The sequence below is a fragment of the Tamandua tetradactyla genome, chromosome 7, assembly GCF_023851605.1.
Source record: "Tamandua tetradactyla isolate mTamTet1 chromosome 7, mTamTet1.pri, whole genome shotgun sequence".
Taxonomy (NCBI): domain Eukaryota; kingdom Metazoa; phylum Chordata; class Mammalia; order Pilosa; family Myrmecophagidae; genus Tamandua; species Tamandua tetradactyla.
Genome location: NC_135333.1, coordinates 64,011,800 through 64,027,236, shown reverse-complemented (window position 1 = coordinate 64,027,236; position 15,437 = coordinate 64,011,800). Strand labels below are relative to the sequence as shown.

At 45.8% G+C, this 15,437-nt stretch overlaps 1 protein-coding gene across 1 annotated transcript in view; it reads left to right on the top strand.

Annotated features, from left to right (window-relative positions):
* The first annotated feature begins 5,260 nt into the window (after nucleotides 1-5,260).
* B4GALNT3 (beta-1,4-N-acetyl-galactosaminyltransferase 3) overlaps nucleotides 5,261-15,437 on the top strand; it is a 29,356-nt gene continuing 19,179 nt past the window's right edge. The window contains exons 1-3 of the mRNA XM_077168202.1: nucleotides 5,261-5,312; nucleotides 8,971-9,074; nucleotides 9,974-10,051. Of these exons, the coding sequence (XP_077024317.1) occupies nucleotides 5,261-5,312; nucleotides 8,971-9,074; nucleotides 9,974-10,051 (234 nt within the window). The remainder of the gene's footprint in view (nucleotides 5,313-8,970; nucleotides 9,075-9,973; nucleotides 10,052-15,437) is intronic.

The following is a 15,437-nucleotide window of genomic DNA, read 5'->3' as shown; positions in this document are numbered from 1 at the left end:
AACAACCTCAGCTTGACTTTGGCAAGTCACTCTCATCAGACCTCCCAGATCTAGCTGCTGGCAATCCTCCAGATCAGATAATGCATCTTACTTGTTTTCAAGCCTGATGCAGAACAGAGACGGGCTCAACAAGATGCTTAGAAGAGTACTGTTTCAATCCGGGACATCAAGTGGACAGAGGGCTGGGAGGCTGCAGCTCCTGGCTCCTGGACCCAAATACAGTCCCTGTTTGGCCTTAGAATACTTTTTGGGCCTCAGGTCCCCTCATTCTCCCTTCCCTTGGATTCCATCATTTTTTCCGTCAGCAAACAAAAGGATCTGCAGAAGATACTTGTGAAGAAATATAAAAAGCATGAATCAAGTGACCTAGGCTTGAAAATAACAGTACAAGCCTTCAGTTTTCTCATTATGTAAAATGGGAATAACAACACCTACCTAAAAGAATCGTATGAAGATAAAATGATATAATGCATGTACAGTGCTCATGGCACACTAAGCATCCTGCAGTAAATGTTACTGTAGTGTTAGCTGATGCGGCTTTTCTCTGTTAAATGCACTTGACAATAACCTGTTAGTGGGTTAAGAGGGTTAATGCATGGAGAAAGACTTTGTAAACTGTGCCCGCCCCAGGTTCCTTTTTTTAAATCTTTTCCCCAGTGCAGGCACCGGAAATCAAACCTGGGTCTCGCTGAGCCACTGTGGCCCACCCCCCGGGTTCCATTTGATATCCTTCTGTAGTCACCCCACCAGTTTAGCCTCTCTATAATTAATATAGTTATCAAATATTTCCACCTTTCCCCTCCAATCTCATTAGCTGGCTAGATGATAGTCCCTTTTTTCTTTTCCAAAGCCACATTCCTGAAGCTCTGTTCTTCTCCCCTCTCAGTCTTTTTTTTTCGATCTTCAATTCTTTTCCTTCTGTTTACTACTCTTTCCCACATTCTAGCCCTGAAGGTTCTTGAACAACTATAGCTGTGGAACCCTCTCTCCCCACCCAAGTGAGGGCAGGGTCACGTACGCCTAGTCAGGAGACAGTTGGTGGGACAATGGGCCTCCTCTCCTCCCTCTTTCCACCTGAAAGAAAGTGGAAGAACATAGGCTGCTCCACCAGCCACCACACTCCTGTCCCGCTGTGACTCCAGACCCTTCAGTCCTCCCATGGGCAACAGTGAATCTCAGGCAGATTCTGGTGATGTTTCTGCAGAAACAGCTCCACTACCATCTTACAGAACCAGACTTTTCCTATATCTGTTATTTCTCGTGGACTTCTTGGGATCCCACCAAACCAGTTCCCTTATCCCAGAAAATGTTTGCAGAGCATTTTGCCTAAGGTTTCTGCAAGTCTGGAAAATGGAAAGTCATCAAGCAACATCGTCATCAGCTTCCAGTTGGCCCAGCAGTCTAATGTGTGTCTGCTGTTTGCATAGAGCAGAACTGGCTTGTGTGTGCCCTGCATGAGTGCCAGGACTCCAAAAAGGTTGTCCACCAAAAGATTGGTCCTTTCGTTTACCAGGGATGCCCACCCTGCCTGCATCTAAGAGTGCGCTGGAGCTGAGTATCTCAGTTTGTACTTTTCTATCACAGTAGCTACCAGTTAGCACAGTACTAAGTATACAACAGGTGCTTGATAAGTGCCTGCTGATTGGTTGGTTTTTAATTCATTTTTTTCATTCACTCCATCACTCTTTCCCAACCTGCTGATTGCCGACTCCTGACCATCACTACACTTCATTGTTGAAAGGCCACAGGAAGATAGAGGCTTGTTCCATACAGCTCTCCCGCCATGGTCAGAAGCTGGTCTTTACCCCAGTTCTGGAAGAAAACTGAGAAAGTTTTCCAGTAGGTTCAGAAAGGTCAGTCCTGATCTGATGGATGCTGAAAACACCCAAGTGGTTCATGTATAGGTCTTGGGGATTGGAGCATTTTCTCAGTGGTCTGGGCTAGTCTTAGAAATCCTGGAGGACCCTGTTAACCTTAGATTTCCCGAAACCGTCCCAGTTCTTCAAAGCTCTTAAGTCAAAATTCCCCTTAGACAGACTGTGTTTGTGTTTGTAATTGTCCTCTCATAAAACTGACTATTAAATGGGCCCTTAAGTGTTGTGAGTTTTTTTTTCTTGAAAAGATGATGGTGATGATGACGATATCTTAGAGCAGACCCAGGACCTGGCCAACCATTCTGGGGCCTCCACCTACCCTATCTGTGCCTTGGGGAATACAAAGTTACTGAGTTGAACTGTGTCCTGACAAACCCCAAGGCCCCAGAGCAGCAGCATTGAATTATATGGGACATTTGCGCTCTCTTTCTTGTCACCCCTTAGTTGTTGTTGTTTTTAAAGTTGGGTTGTTGCTTTTAAAAAAAAAAATTTTTTTTTTTATTAGAGCAGTTGTAGGATACGAAAGAATCATTCAGGCAGTAGAGTTCCCATTTGTCCCATCCCCACCCCAAGTGTTCCGTATTGTTAATGCTTTGCATTGCTCTCGTACCTTCGTTATAATTGATGAAACATTATTGTATTATTAATGTTAGGGTTCACTCTTTATGTTGTCACCCCCACTGGGTTTTATACTATAGCCTGGTTTAGGCCAAGCAGGGAAGTTGGGTAAGCAGGAAGCACTGACAACAGGGCCGAGAAACAGGCACACACCAGGCCCAATCCCTGATGCCCTCTTTGGGCACACTTTAGGCGGTTCCCACCAGGGCAGTAGGTGCAGTCCTGTGTCTCTAGTGGGCAGGCCCCAGCCTGCTAGCAGCCAGGACCATTTCAGCAGTGGTGGTAGCTCAGGTTCTTGCTTGGCAGGAAACTGGAAGGCTGGGGGCAGCTGGCTGTGCTTCAAGCTCCAGGCTCTGAGCAGGCTGGGAGTGGGGATAGGGTGGGGTGGGGAGTGGGACGCACAGGGTGTGGGGATGAGACACACTGGGGCCCCACCCATGTTTGTTCCTCAAGAAGAGTAGAGAGCCCTCAGGGTTCCACCTCCCAGGTAGTTGGTGCTCCTCCCCTCCTCCTGCCATAATCACCTGTCAGAGGGAGAGTAGGATGGAGCCAAGCAAACCGCCTACAATTCTCTGGACTAACACCTGCTCATGGACACACAGCTTGATTGTTTACCTTCATGTTGAGAAGGAAGAGGCTCAGAAACCAGAAGGAGGATAGCAGGCCTATGCCCCAAAGCTCTTATGTCCAATTTTCCAGCTATTTTGGGACAATATGTTTGTATTTTTACACTGTCCCTTGCTTTTCTTTGGCTCATATAGAGCAGTGATGGTGGTTAAATTGGAGAGAGTAAGGGAATGATTGTGTATGCATGTGTGTATGTGATTGGTGTGGGTGGGTAAGTGGGAGGTTATTGGCAATGGGACAACTAAACGGGTGACACCTAAATGTTAACTGTTGTAGTTATATTGCTAATCACTTTTATTGGATCAAGTTCCCTGGGGTGTCACAGACTGGAAAGGCAAGGCTAAGCCACACAGCCCTGTGTTTGCAATTGGAGCACTGGGTCTGTCTTGAGATACCCTCCCAAATGACAAGTCCCATGCCTTCATTTCAACTGTCCCACCACCTGGTGGAGTCCAGGCCCTCTTGCATGCTGGCCCCTAGCCACAGTAACTTTGTCCTGTTGAGGACGTGGGACTCCACTCAGGTGTTCTTCAAGTCCCTGCTTTTTCCTCCTGTGACTCAGTGCTTGCTCCTGGCATTTGGGAAACAGTGCCCTGGGTGACACAGCCTTCTTTTCTCTAGAGAGACAAGGGCTCTGTCTCTGTTCAGCTTCTGGATTTCATCACCTTTTCTCATTCAGTTTTAGTCATTGGGGAGCAAATTCTCTGAAAAAAAAACCCTGGGGATTGTCAGCAAATCCTCTGAATTCACCCTGGATCTTTGGGTCCTTTGCATGGCATAGAGCCTATGGGATCAGTCCTCCCAGGCACATCTCTTTCCTCCTTCCCCACCTTCTCAGGGCCCTGGAAGGGCCAGTCCCCCTTGTGCGAAGTATGCTTTAGCTCTAGGAAAGTGCTAACACTTTCCAGTGAAGCTCTGCCTCACTACTGGAGGCAGTGCTTCCGAAAACCATTAAAATCATCTCTGCTTGCTGGTGCTCCACCCCCAGTGCTGCCACTTCTCTTTCGGGGCGTTACTCTCAGCTCTACCTATCCTGCAAGCATTCTTGTAGACTTTTCTTCCAGGTTCCCTGCTGATAGAGAGAGCTGGCCTTATGGGGAGGGAGGTGCTTGACCTTTTGCCCTCCTCTTTTCCCTCTTTACTAGTGGGTGGACTTTCATCACCCACTGGGTTGGGCTGTCCACACCCAGTTAATGTCTGTAGGTGTATAACATCCATTTCCAGATGAGCAAGAAATAAGGTATGGGTGTAAAGGCTGAAGCGAATCTAACTCATTTGGGGCTGTCAGTACAACTTACAGGTTATTTGACCAGATTCTGGGAATAAACACTGGGCTCCCTCACTGACTACCATTTGGTAACACAAGTGAGAGGGGTGCATCGTCTTCCCCTTTTCACAGCAAAATTAATGTGGGTAAAACTCTTGGCATGGTGCTTACACATAAAAAGTGTTCAGTTAAAGTCGGCTGCTCTTAGTATTACTTAGGAGCAAAAGCAATGTTTCTTGCCATGTACCTTATAGAAGACCCAACAGATAGAGGTTTAAATTCATTTTGTGTGTTAGGCCGATGCTGGGAGGATTTTCCTAGTGGCCCGTGGCCCCAGTGTGCTATGGGTTAGCTGGTTAGTCCAAGGGCTTTTTGAACAGGTTGTGGGTCTTTACACCTATATAGAAATTTAGTCTGAACTTTTAGCCTGCCAAGTCGAAAGTGCTCTGAACTGATTTGGCCCCTAGAGTAGAATTAGGAGTCTCAGGCCACAGAACTTGTAATACCAGCACAGCCTAAGCCCTAAGAAACTTCCATTCTCCCTGGTCTGATGGTCCCTAATGACCATGTGACGTAGCTGCAAGAGCATCAGGCCAGCTGTAAGGAGAGATGAATGCCAGGTCCAGAGCTGCAGCATCATCAGTAATGATAAAAATAATAAGCTACAATATGTTAAGCATTTATTAGGTTCCAAGCACAAAGACCTTTGCATCGATTTCTTATTCCCTATATGACCTGGGACCTATGACTTCCCATCTCTTGTCTGTTTCCTGACATGTAAATTGGAGATGGCAGCCCTTCCCAGGGAGGTTGAGAGGATACAATGAGATAATGTATGTGAGAGTCTTTGAAAAGAGCACAAAGGAATGCGGGGATGCCCTATTCTCACCAAAGAGCCAAAATGATCATCTTCGGGCCTTTGAAGGGTCTGTGTTGCACAGAGGAGGGATTTTGGCGAAGCTCCAGCTGATGGTAAATTGATAGCCCAACTTTGTGAGGGCAGAATATGAGACTTCTGGTGGTGCCCTGTCACCTGAGATTGGGTATTTGTCTTCTGGTGGAAGTGTGACACCTGTTGCAGGAGAAACATGCCCTGGCAGGTGACACTCAGGGAGGAGAAATTGGCCAGGAGCAGGAGGAGTTTGCTTACTAGAGGGCAAGTGTCAAGTGTCTACACTAAGTCAGCACATTTTTTAGCTCCAAGTTTTCTCAGGGGGCTAAGCAATGCCTGGGTATCCACTGGCAGAATTATTGCAGAAGCAAAAACAGGAAAAGAGAAAGTCTCCAAATACCCAGCACATATGCAATCAGTGAATATTTATGGGAGAATGAATGGGTGGATGGGTGGATGACCAAAAAAGCAATACCCATGAAGTATTTATTGTACTTTTGCTTTGCCACCACTGAGTCTCCTGACCCACAGTCTGCTTACTTCTCGGGTTAATGAATACAGAGAGAAGAGAATCAGGAAGCTACTGGTCATTTGCAGTTTACCATATTCAAAAGGGCTGAAACCCCTAAGTCCAAAAACCTAAAACACAGAGATTATTGGGGGTGGAGGTAGGGATATTGATCGAGTACTTACAGCATGTCAGACCCATACTGGGTATTTGATATGCATAATTTAATCATCAATAGCTATCTTATGGTGGTATTCCCACCATCCAGATGAAGAAACCAAAGCCAAAGAGGTTATGTTACCTATCCAAGCAGTCACAGTTTGCATGTGGTAGCTATACAGTTAGATCTTTGACTCCAAAGCATTGCTTGTCCTTCTATAGATCATGAAGTCTACAAAGGAATTTTCCTACTCAAATTACCAAAGGTAATTTGAACTGTCGACTGTCCAAGTTTCCAGGTTTGTCAAGGCCATCAAATGAACCTGGGACCTGGGGACAGGAATTTGGCTAGGTTTAACCTCGCTGAGTTTCCCACCCTCCTACCTCCATCATAGATTTATCCTTGGAACTGAGAGAGCCACCTCTTATCTTCCCATCTAGCATAGATTTATCCTTGGTTACTCTGAGAGCCGCCTCTTATCTTCCCAAATGTTGCCAAGACAAGGGGACCTGGAGACCCACAGTGATAGTTCAACCTTTTGACCTTAGCATGAGTTTTCTCACCTTTGGTGTGACTCCCTAGGGTCAAAGGATTTGGTAGAAGCTGAAAGTCAGTCTGTGAGAAACAGAATGTGCATCTCAGGCATACCATAACCTCCAGTGATGGAGCAAATAGCATTTTTTTTTTTGGCATTTCCTCCCAACCTTCTCTATATGTTAGATGGTGTTTAGTCTGAAAAGCAAAGTCAAGGAAGGGGTGAGGCAGTCATTTGGGCAGAGTCTGCCTTCCCCATCCACACAGGTGTAGGTCATGGCATTCTTTCTCCCTCACTCCCCATATCCTCAACTCACCTCCCGGGCCCCAGAATCCCGCTTCCCTAGAACATACCCCTTCCCTAAACTAGTCAGACTTGTTTCTGACAGCCAGCCACCACTGAAATGGAGTGACCTTGATGGCAAACTATAAACCTGCAGAAGTCCCTATAACCATAACACAAACCAAGGTTAATGTTTATGCAGAAACTCAAAGGTTTAGATTCCCAACTGGGGGCTCTGTCCCGGGGACTCCTCAAAGTCTGTGCCAAAGATGCCCACAGAAGAAAACGTAGGCAGAACTGAGAAAACACTGGCTTCTGAGACAGAGGCTTTCTGTTCTGGCCCTGCCCGTGGAACCACCAGCTCTGTGACTTTAATTTCCCTGAGCCTCTTCATCAGATCTGGCCTACCAGATTCTACTATTCAATGAGAGCATGCTAGTGAGATGCTTAGAAAACTCTAAAGGGCCACACAAAAGGTGAACATCTAAGAGATGCACTCCTCTACATCCACCCTCCCTCTATCCCTCATTCTAATGTGTGGCTCCCTGCCCCATCCCCTCCTAAAGATGATTACATAAATACTCTTGCAAAATGTGGGTGCTCTCCTTCTGTTTGTGGGCTGTGCTCTTTGTTCTGTGTCTGATCAGCTGTCCTTATCTCTCCTGGTGCTGGCATAGGGATTCCTGTGATGGTTCTGCCCACTATTGGCTCCCAGTGGTGGGTGGTCTGACTCCATAGTGTCATAGGAGCAGCTTGATGAAGCTGTTGGAGAGATAGTAGCAGCCCATTGGAAAACCATTTGAACACTTGACTTCTAGTCTTAGCCTTGCCACTATTTGCTAAGTGACTCTAGTTAAGTCATTCTACCAGCCTGGGTCCCATATTCTCATCTGTGAAATAAAGACCAGTTGATTATGAAAGTCCCCCTAGCTCTTTATGGTCTGTAATTCCAGTTTATGGCTAACTGTGGTTTACTCCCACATATTCAAAGTCCACCAGTCATGTCCAGCTTTCTCCTTGGCCAATAGGTGGTCCTGCTCCTGATGAAGAGCAGTAGCTGGCCACTGAACTTTGATTCCCTCCACCCTCACTCTCATGGCAGCCCCAGGTGTCTGCTTGCTCATGATTGTGTGTGTGTACCCCAGCACGTTCCTGTTCACTTCCTCACTCTCACCGTGGTTTGGCTTTCTGCCTTCCCAAATGTGCATAGCCAACCAGTTCCAGAGCCTTCTGGGTGGCAGACATCTTTAGTCCCACACAGCCTCCGGATCAGCCCAGAAATAGCCAAGCCTCTAATCTTCCATTTCTAGCAGTTGAGAAATTTATTTGACAAATGCTGCCGAGTTCCAGACCCACCCTTTCCTGCTCCCCCCAGCTCTGGTTCCATCCAGGAGCCCAGTGAATAATGATGGGCAGGCAAGAGGCATCCGCACTCATTGCTGATCCCCTGCTGTTTTCCTGGGCTCCAAGTACAGAGACTGAGCTGGAGAGAGAAAGAGTGAAGGGGAGCCAGGTTCAAAAGGACAGGTAGTATATGATCTCACTGATTTGAAATAATTGGAATATGTAAACTCGTATAATCAGAAACTAGAATACAGTGTGCCAAGCAGGGTTGGGAGTGGAAAATTGGAAGTTAATGCTTAAATAGGACTGAATTTCTATTTAGCGTGATGGTAAAGTTTTGGTAATTGATAGTGGTGATGGTAGCACAACATTGTAAATGTAATTAATGCCACTGAGTCATACACTTAAAAATGGTTAAAATGGCAAATTTTGTGTTACACATATATTGCCACAATAGACTTTTTTTTTTTTTAATTTAAACTGGACAAAAAAGAAAATGACAGGGAAAGCTCAGTTTCACTGCCATTCACAACCATTTCTCCAGCTGCTTTTGACAGAGGCAACTGGGGAAGAAGCAACCTATAGTGGGGTAATACTGGGAGGACAGGGGTCCATTTCCACCAGGCCTGTCACCTTCCCCAATTTATGGAAGGCAGCAAATTCTAGTAGGATGTGTGCTCATTACCTCTTTTTTTCCCTATTGACCTTGGCCAAGTTGATAACTATCTCTCCCCCACTGCCCTTCATCCCTCATAAGAAGGGTAAGGAACGGCCAAGGAGGAGATGATTACCTTTATATTCTCCCAGATTTCACAGAGTCATTTCATTAAGTTGACCTCTCTCTTCTTCTTTGCCTTCTGTAGGATATGGCAGCTGGAGAGAACTGGCCAAGGCTCTGGCCAGCAGGAACATTCCAGCTGTAGATCCAAATCTCCAGTTCTACAGCCCCCAGGAACTGGGCCTCAGGGTATGTGCCTTACCACAATCCTGAGCCATGGGGCTTCCTAGCTGAGGAGGTTGAGAGGTCTACTTGCCTGCCTCAAGGGTGGGGCTGGCCCTGGGCTGGGTTTTCCTGTTTCAGATGGAGTTCCAGATGCCCATGTCCGAGCCTCTCTAGGCACATGACCTCCATCTCAATCAGCAGTAAAGGCCTGGAGGCAGGACCACCATATCCTGCCTGTCGCTGCCTAGGATGGATACTTTGGTGATAATATCAAATACTTGCTGCTGAGAGTCAGAGATGATTAGGCAGACAGACATCCCTCCTGCAAACAGATGTGGCCATGTACCATTCTGCCTTTAGTGTCTTTTGGGCCAATTGTCCCCAAGGGGACAGGGTCAGCTCTGAGTGTGGATGTATGGGTGGGTGGGGGATGTAGGAAAATTGGGGTCCAACTCATCTGGAGTCCTTAGATTGAGCTTCTGAACCTAGAGCAGGCATGGCTCCCCAGGACTGAACAAGAAGCAAGCTGAACTTGACTTGAATAGGTAGGGAGGTAGGGGTCAGGGTATCCCCAAGGGGTTCCTACTTGTTAAGACAAGTGAGTAACAACTCTGGGAAGAGCCCTGGGAGGATATAAGGAAGAATCCTGCCCTTAGGAGATCCCAGTCTAATTTTAAAAAAAGTTTTTTCCATAAGGGAAAAACCAAGAAAATTTGGAAGGTAAAGGAACATCAGTAGTACATTGCTGACGGTTTGCAATGTGAATAATAAATGGGAATGCCCCTTAAATTGATACGCTCCCAGGGAGCAGGGACTGTGTCTCCTGATTCTTCCTCCCCACAGATACTTTTGAGGGGCCCCAAATCCTGGCCTGCCCCCAGTCCTAATGCTCCCACCGAGTTCATTCTCCATCCTCCCACTAGGACCAAGAAGCTGACGGAGGTGCGAGCAGTAACAACAGCTACTTGAAGTGGAACAAGCCTGTCCCCTGGCTCTCGGAGGTAAGAGACTCTCTACTGTCTCTGTTCTTTGAGATGGCTAAAGAATTATATTTTTACAGATCATTCCAGAGACTACAGAAAATTGTTTTCTATGATTAATGTTGAAAATGTTCAGCAAGTCTTCCAGGCTCATTGAATGTTTTCTCCCTAAGAAGGAGAACTAACATTTGCTGGGAGTCTACTGTTTTCTAGACACTTTGCTTATATCATCTTCTGTCAGATTGTATCATTATCATTTACCAAGGCAAAAAATAAGGCTCAGGAAAGTTACATAACTTTCTTGGCCACACCAGTCTCCAATCTTAAAGATAGGTGTTACAAACTGTCTTTCTTGGGCTGGTAAATCCTATAAAGTATTCCAGGAAGAATGGAGTCCATTGCTAAATAAGTTTAGAAAACTGTATCCTTTTCTTGGAAATTCACATTAGCACTGTTTCAGTTTCCTTGACTGCTCAAGCAGATACCATCCAGTGGGTTGGTTTAAACAATGGGAATTTATTAGCTCATAGTTTTGACACTAGGAAAAAGTCCAACTCAGGTCATCATCAAGGCTCTGCTTTCTTCCCAAAGACTGGTTTTCTAAGGCTGGCTGCTGGTGATCCTTGGTCCTGGGCTCCTCTGTCACATGGCAATGCATATGGCGGCTTTTCCTGGCCTCTCCCTTCTCTTCTGGATTCCACTGACTTCCAGCTTCTTGCTTCCTGTGGCTTTCTCCCTCTGTGTCTGAATTTCGTCCTGTGTATAAAGGAGTCCAGTAATAGGGTTAAGACTCATCCTGACTGAGTTGGGCCACAACTTATCTGAAGTAACCTCTTGAAAGGTTCTACTTACCTTTTATGAGTCTCACTCACAGAAATGGATTCATTTAAGAACATGTTTTTCTAGGGTGCATATCTCCAAACCACCACAAGCATACTCAAGGTTCTGAGATAATCTATGATAATCTTTTAAACTTGGTTTAATGTTGCCTGTCCCAAGCTTATTTTTCTCTGGAATTGCTTTTTCCGTGAAATATCTAATAACAGTCTATGAAACTAGTGTTCTAAGAAGCATACATTAGGAAACTCTTCTTTAGAAAATTGTTATACGAGGCAGTTAAACATGTGAATAGAGGTTATCATAACCATCATTTACATTTTATTTATATGAGATTTGACAGATTCTTTTTTCTTTTGGTGAAGAAACTGAAGCTCAGGGAGGTTGATTCACTTGCCCAAGGTTCCCTTGAGTGAGTACTTGTGCCAAGACTTCATGGTGGCATTGTGCTTTGGGGATAAAATCTTAAATTTAGGTTTTGTGTTTTACGACTTGCCTGTAGTCCAGTGTTTTTTAGCCCTGGGCCAGCAGACATAGGTAACTTTTCTTGATTGAGTAGTGCTGGCCAGCCCATTGTCTTTATCCATACCTGTCACAGGTAGATCTTTTCAACCTGAGTGGTTTTATTTCCAATTCATCCATTTGCTCTGGGGCAGAAGCAAAGGGGGCAGTATCATGCTAAGCGAAATGTTAAGTTATCCACACCTGAAACTACTCTTTTTAAAGCCCTGAGAGAGGATGGATTACAACACTGGCACACCTGTATGAGGTGACATCGCTGGGTAGTTATACCCCTCCCCACCCAGAGATAGTATTTTGAAAAGAAGATGTCTTAAAGATCACTGGGTCTAGTGTCCAGCCTTTCCTCCTTTAAGGACAGCTCTGATCTTAATGAACCAATTATTTTGAAAGATTATATCTCCACAGCATTTAGCATTTATTCATTGTTAACTCCTCCACTTATTTATTCATTTATTTTTGCCCATCAAGGACATACACATAATAGAATAAAAACAGTGAACACACAGTAAATAGTAATTAAGATAAGTTTAACTTTTTAAAGGAATAGTTGCTCTTTTAGTAAGTTTATGTGGCCTTTGGGGGTAAATGTCTGATTTCCACTGATTTTTTTTCAATATTAAAAGTAGCTTTAAAGAAAAAGTAGCTTTTTAAAAAAAAATCCTTATTGCAGTCTTCGTGGATCTTCAGGGAATCACTGATGCAATCCAATCCCCTTGTGAGGAAAATAAGGCCTGGACGGTTAGATAAAATATGCAGTGACACAGGTGCACAGTGTGTAAAGAGAGTCTAAAATCCAGCGCTCTCCCAGCCCAGTTTCATAGCCTCTCCACATCATGGGGAGTGCTTTGTTCCCATCTTTTCCCCTGTCTCCTGGCTTTTAACATATGGTTTCAGCAGGAATTCCTCAGGTTAATAATATATGTTACGTATGAGACACCAGCTGTCAGGTACACTGTTATCCCCATTTTGTGAGTAATAGCTCAGAAATGTTAACTCCTTCACTTGAGGTCCCAGAGCTAGTACAGAACCATGCTCAACAGGTGAATAAGGACAGCAGAGAAGTCCCTAATAAGCTCTTCATTGGCTGTTTCCCTTTGGGTGGCAGTGTGGGATGTCTGAGGCCAGAAATCACTCTTGAAGGCACCATAGACTTGCCAGAGAGAAACTGATAAGCTTGGATGACTGTTGGGCTGGACTTCATGGGGTATTTGCTCTCAGAAACTTACTCCTGTTCATAAACCATGCCATTTACCTGTCAGTATACCTGTTCACTGACCAAACCCTATACCTACTGTCCATGTCTGTTCTCCAGACATTTCCCTGGAAAACTAAAACAGTTACAAGAAAGAAATGTCATGAATACAAAATCAGATCAGAGTAAGCCAGAGTTTTTGTGGGTTCTGTAGCACAGGCTTTGGTAAGGCAGTATCTCTTTGGGTAGGGCTGTGGCACTGTCTCCTGCTCTCAGGCTCTCCTTTTTTCTCCCAACAACTTTATTGGAATAGAAGTCACATACCAGACAATTCACCCATTTAAAATACATGATTCAATGGCTTTTAGTATATTCACAGAGTTGTGCGTCCATTGCTACAATCAATTTTAGATTTTCATCACCACAAAAAGAAACGCTGTTCCCCTTAGCCATCACCCCTCAATGTCCTCACACACGCGCGCGCGCGCGCACACACACACACACACACACACACCCTCCCCTACCCCTGACCCCGCCCCAGCATCTGGCAACCACTAATCTACTCTTTATCTCTGTGGATTTACTTATTCTGGCCATTTCACATAAATGGAACCATACAACTTGTGGTCTCTGGTGACTGGCTCCTTTCACTTAGCATAATGTTTTTGAGCATCATTCATGTTGTAGCATGAATCAGTACTTCATTCCCTTTACTTGCCAAATAATATTCCATTGTGTGGGTATAATCTAGGAATGCCTATAGTGTACAATAATAGTGAAATGTACAATGTACAAATTTTAAAAATGTTTTTGCATGAGGAAGAACAAAGGAATGTCATTATTACAGGGTGCTGAAAATAGATGATAATTAATATTTTAAAATGTCACCTTATGTGTGAGACTAAAGCAAAAAATGTTTATTTGTTACAAAAAAAAAATTCCATTGTGTGTATATACCACATTTGATTTACTCATTCATCAGTGGGTGGACATTTGGATTGTTTCCCCTTTTTGCCTATTCTGAACGCTGCTATGAACATTAGTGGACAAGTTTTTTTGTGGATCAGCTTTCCTCTTTTCAAAGCTCAGATCACTTTATCTGAGTTTATCTTCCATTCTGTACACTTTGGCCACCTCGGTGAGATGCATGTGGCCCCACAGTTGATTTATAAGCCATCCATCAACCTGGGGATAATTTTATCCATTAGGATTTCACAAAATCTCTGGACCTTTCTTTGAACTCCAAAACCTACCCCTTTCTTTCATAGAGTTCAGAATACCTTAATTCCAAGAGGGAACACACTAAATGGACAGGTGTGAACAGGGAATCAAGCATAGATTGAGTACTTAGAAACTTCCAGTAGGAGCCTGGAACGGGTAGCATGCTCAGCCTGCTGCGTCCAGGCATATGGTCCAGCCCTCTATGCTGTTTCTCCAAGGTGAGCCTCACTGCCCCTTGAGCTGACCAGCCAGATGTGCCAGACCTGGCAGCATGAATCCAATGGAGCAGCAGCATGGAGCGGTGGGGGTAGGGAGGCTGGTCTGTGCTTCCATCCTGCCATGGGCTTCTGGTCGGTAGAGCTGGCTGCTCCTGCCTCCATGGCCCTCTGCATCTCACACCTCTCCTACCCCAGGCCCCCGGTTCAGTGTGACACTGGTTGTTTATATGTCCATCTCCGTTAAGGACAACATCTCTTTCCTCTTTAACTGTTCAGTGGCCACCATGAGGCTGGCACAAAGCAGACGCTTGGGGCTTCTAAAATAAATGAAGAAACACTATGAGTTTGGAGACTGTGATTCTGGTCTTTGCTTCCCCAAGCATTTGCTCATTCAAATAATTGGGCACACACAGGAGGGAGGTAGTGACTCCCCCTGGGGAGAGGATGTTTGAGAACAGCCTTGAGGGATGAGCCAGAGTTTGCCAGATGGGGAAGAGAAGAAAGGGCCTTCCAATCTGGAAACTGTAAAGGCATGGAGAGGTAAAAGGACAGTTTTGGCAAAGATAGGAAGTAAGATGTGTTGTGGGGGATGGTGAGAGTTAAGGCTGGGAATGTGGGTCAGCCAAGAGGGCTTTGTGTGCTGGGGTGAGATTCTGTTCTGGAGCCTTCTAGGAACCTTCCGAGGTGTCAAGGAGCAGGCTGATGTGATCAGATCTGTGTTATAGAAAGACAGTTCTGGAGGCAGTGTTAAGAATCTGTGGAGAGGGGAGAAGCTGGGATTCAGCTGGAGGCTCTGCTGCAGGTCTAGTGTCCTGGTGTGGTGGCCGCAGAGGCTCACATACCCTTCCCCCCTTCCACAGAGGTCACTGCTTGGTGTCCCTGGTGAGTCAGTTTCCTTCTCTGGGCCTCCATAGCCTCCTCTCTAAAAATGACAGGGGTCCAATGGATAACTTCTCCACCACTTCTTGCTGGAAGTCCCAAGTCTGTCATTGGCTCTTAGAGTGCTGTCCATCCTGGTAGGGCTGTCTGTCCGGGCCTGGGGAGGAACATGGTACCCACGGGTCCCTCAGAGAACCCCCATGCCTGCATCCTGGAGTTGGGGGAAGCCTAGACTCGGAGGAGATAGATGTGGTCCTCATCCTGCCCACGCCTTGCCCTACCCTCAGGCTCTTGCATCTCAGGCGCCTTTAGAAATGCTATGGGGGTAGGAGGGTGAACTTGGCAGCCCTGCCCACCCTCCCGCCTTCTTCCCTCACCCTCTGTGGCCTCTGTCCTCCTGGCAGAGCATAACTGACTTCTTGGTAGCATGCCCTCCCCCATGGACCCCTGCAAGTGTGTGGGCTGCGTGCACATGGCCCCGACAGGCTGGGCCGGAGCAGAGAGGGGGCTGTTTGGAGGAGTCAACTCAGTCTTGTAA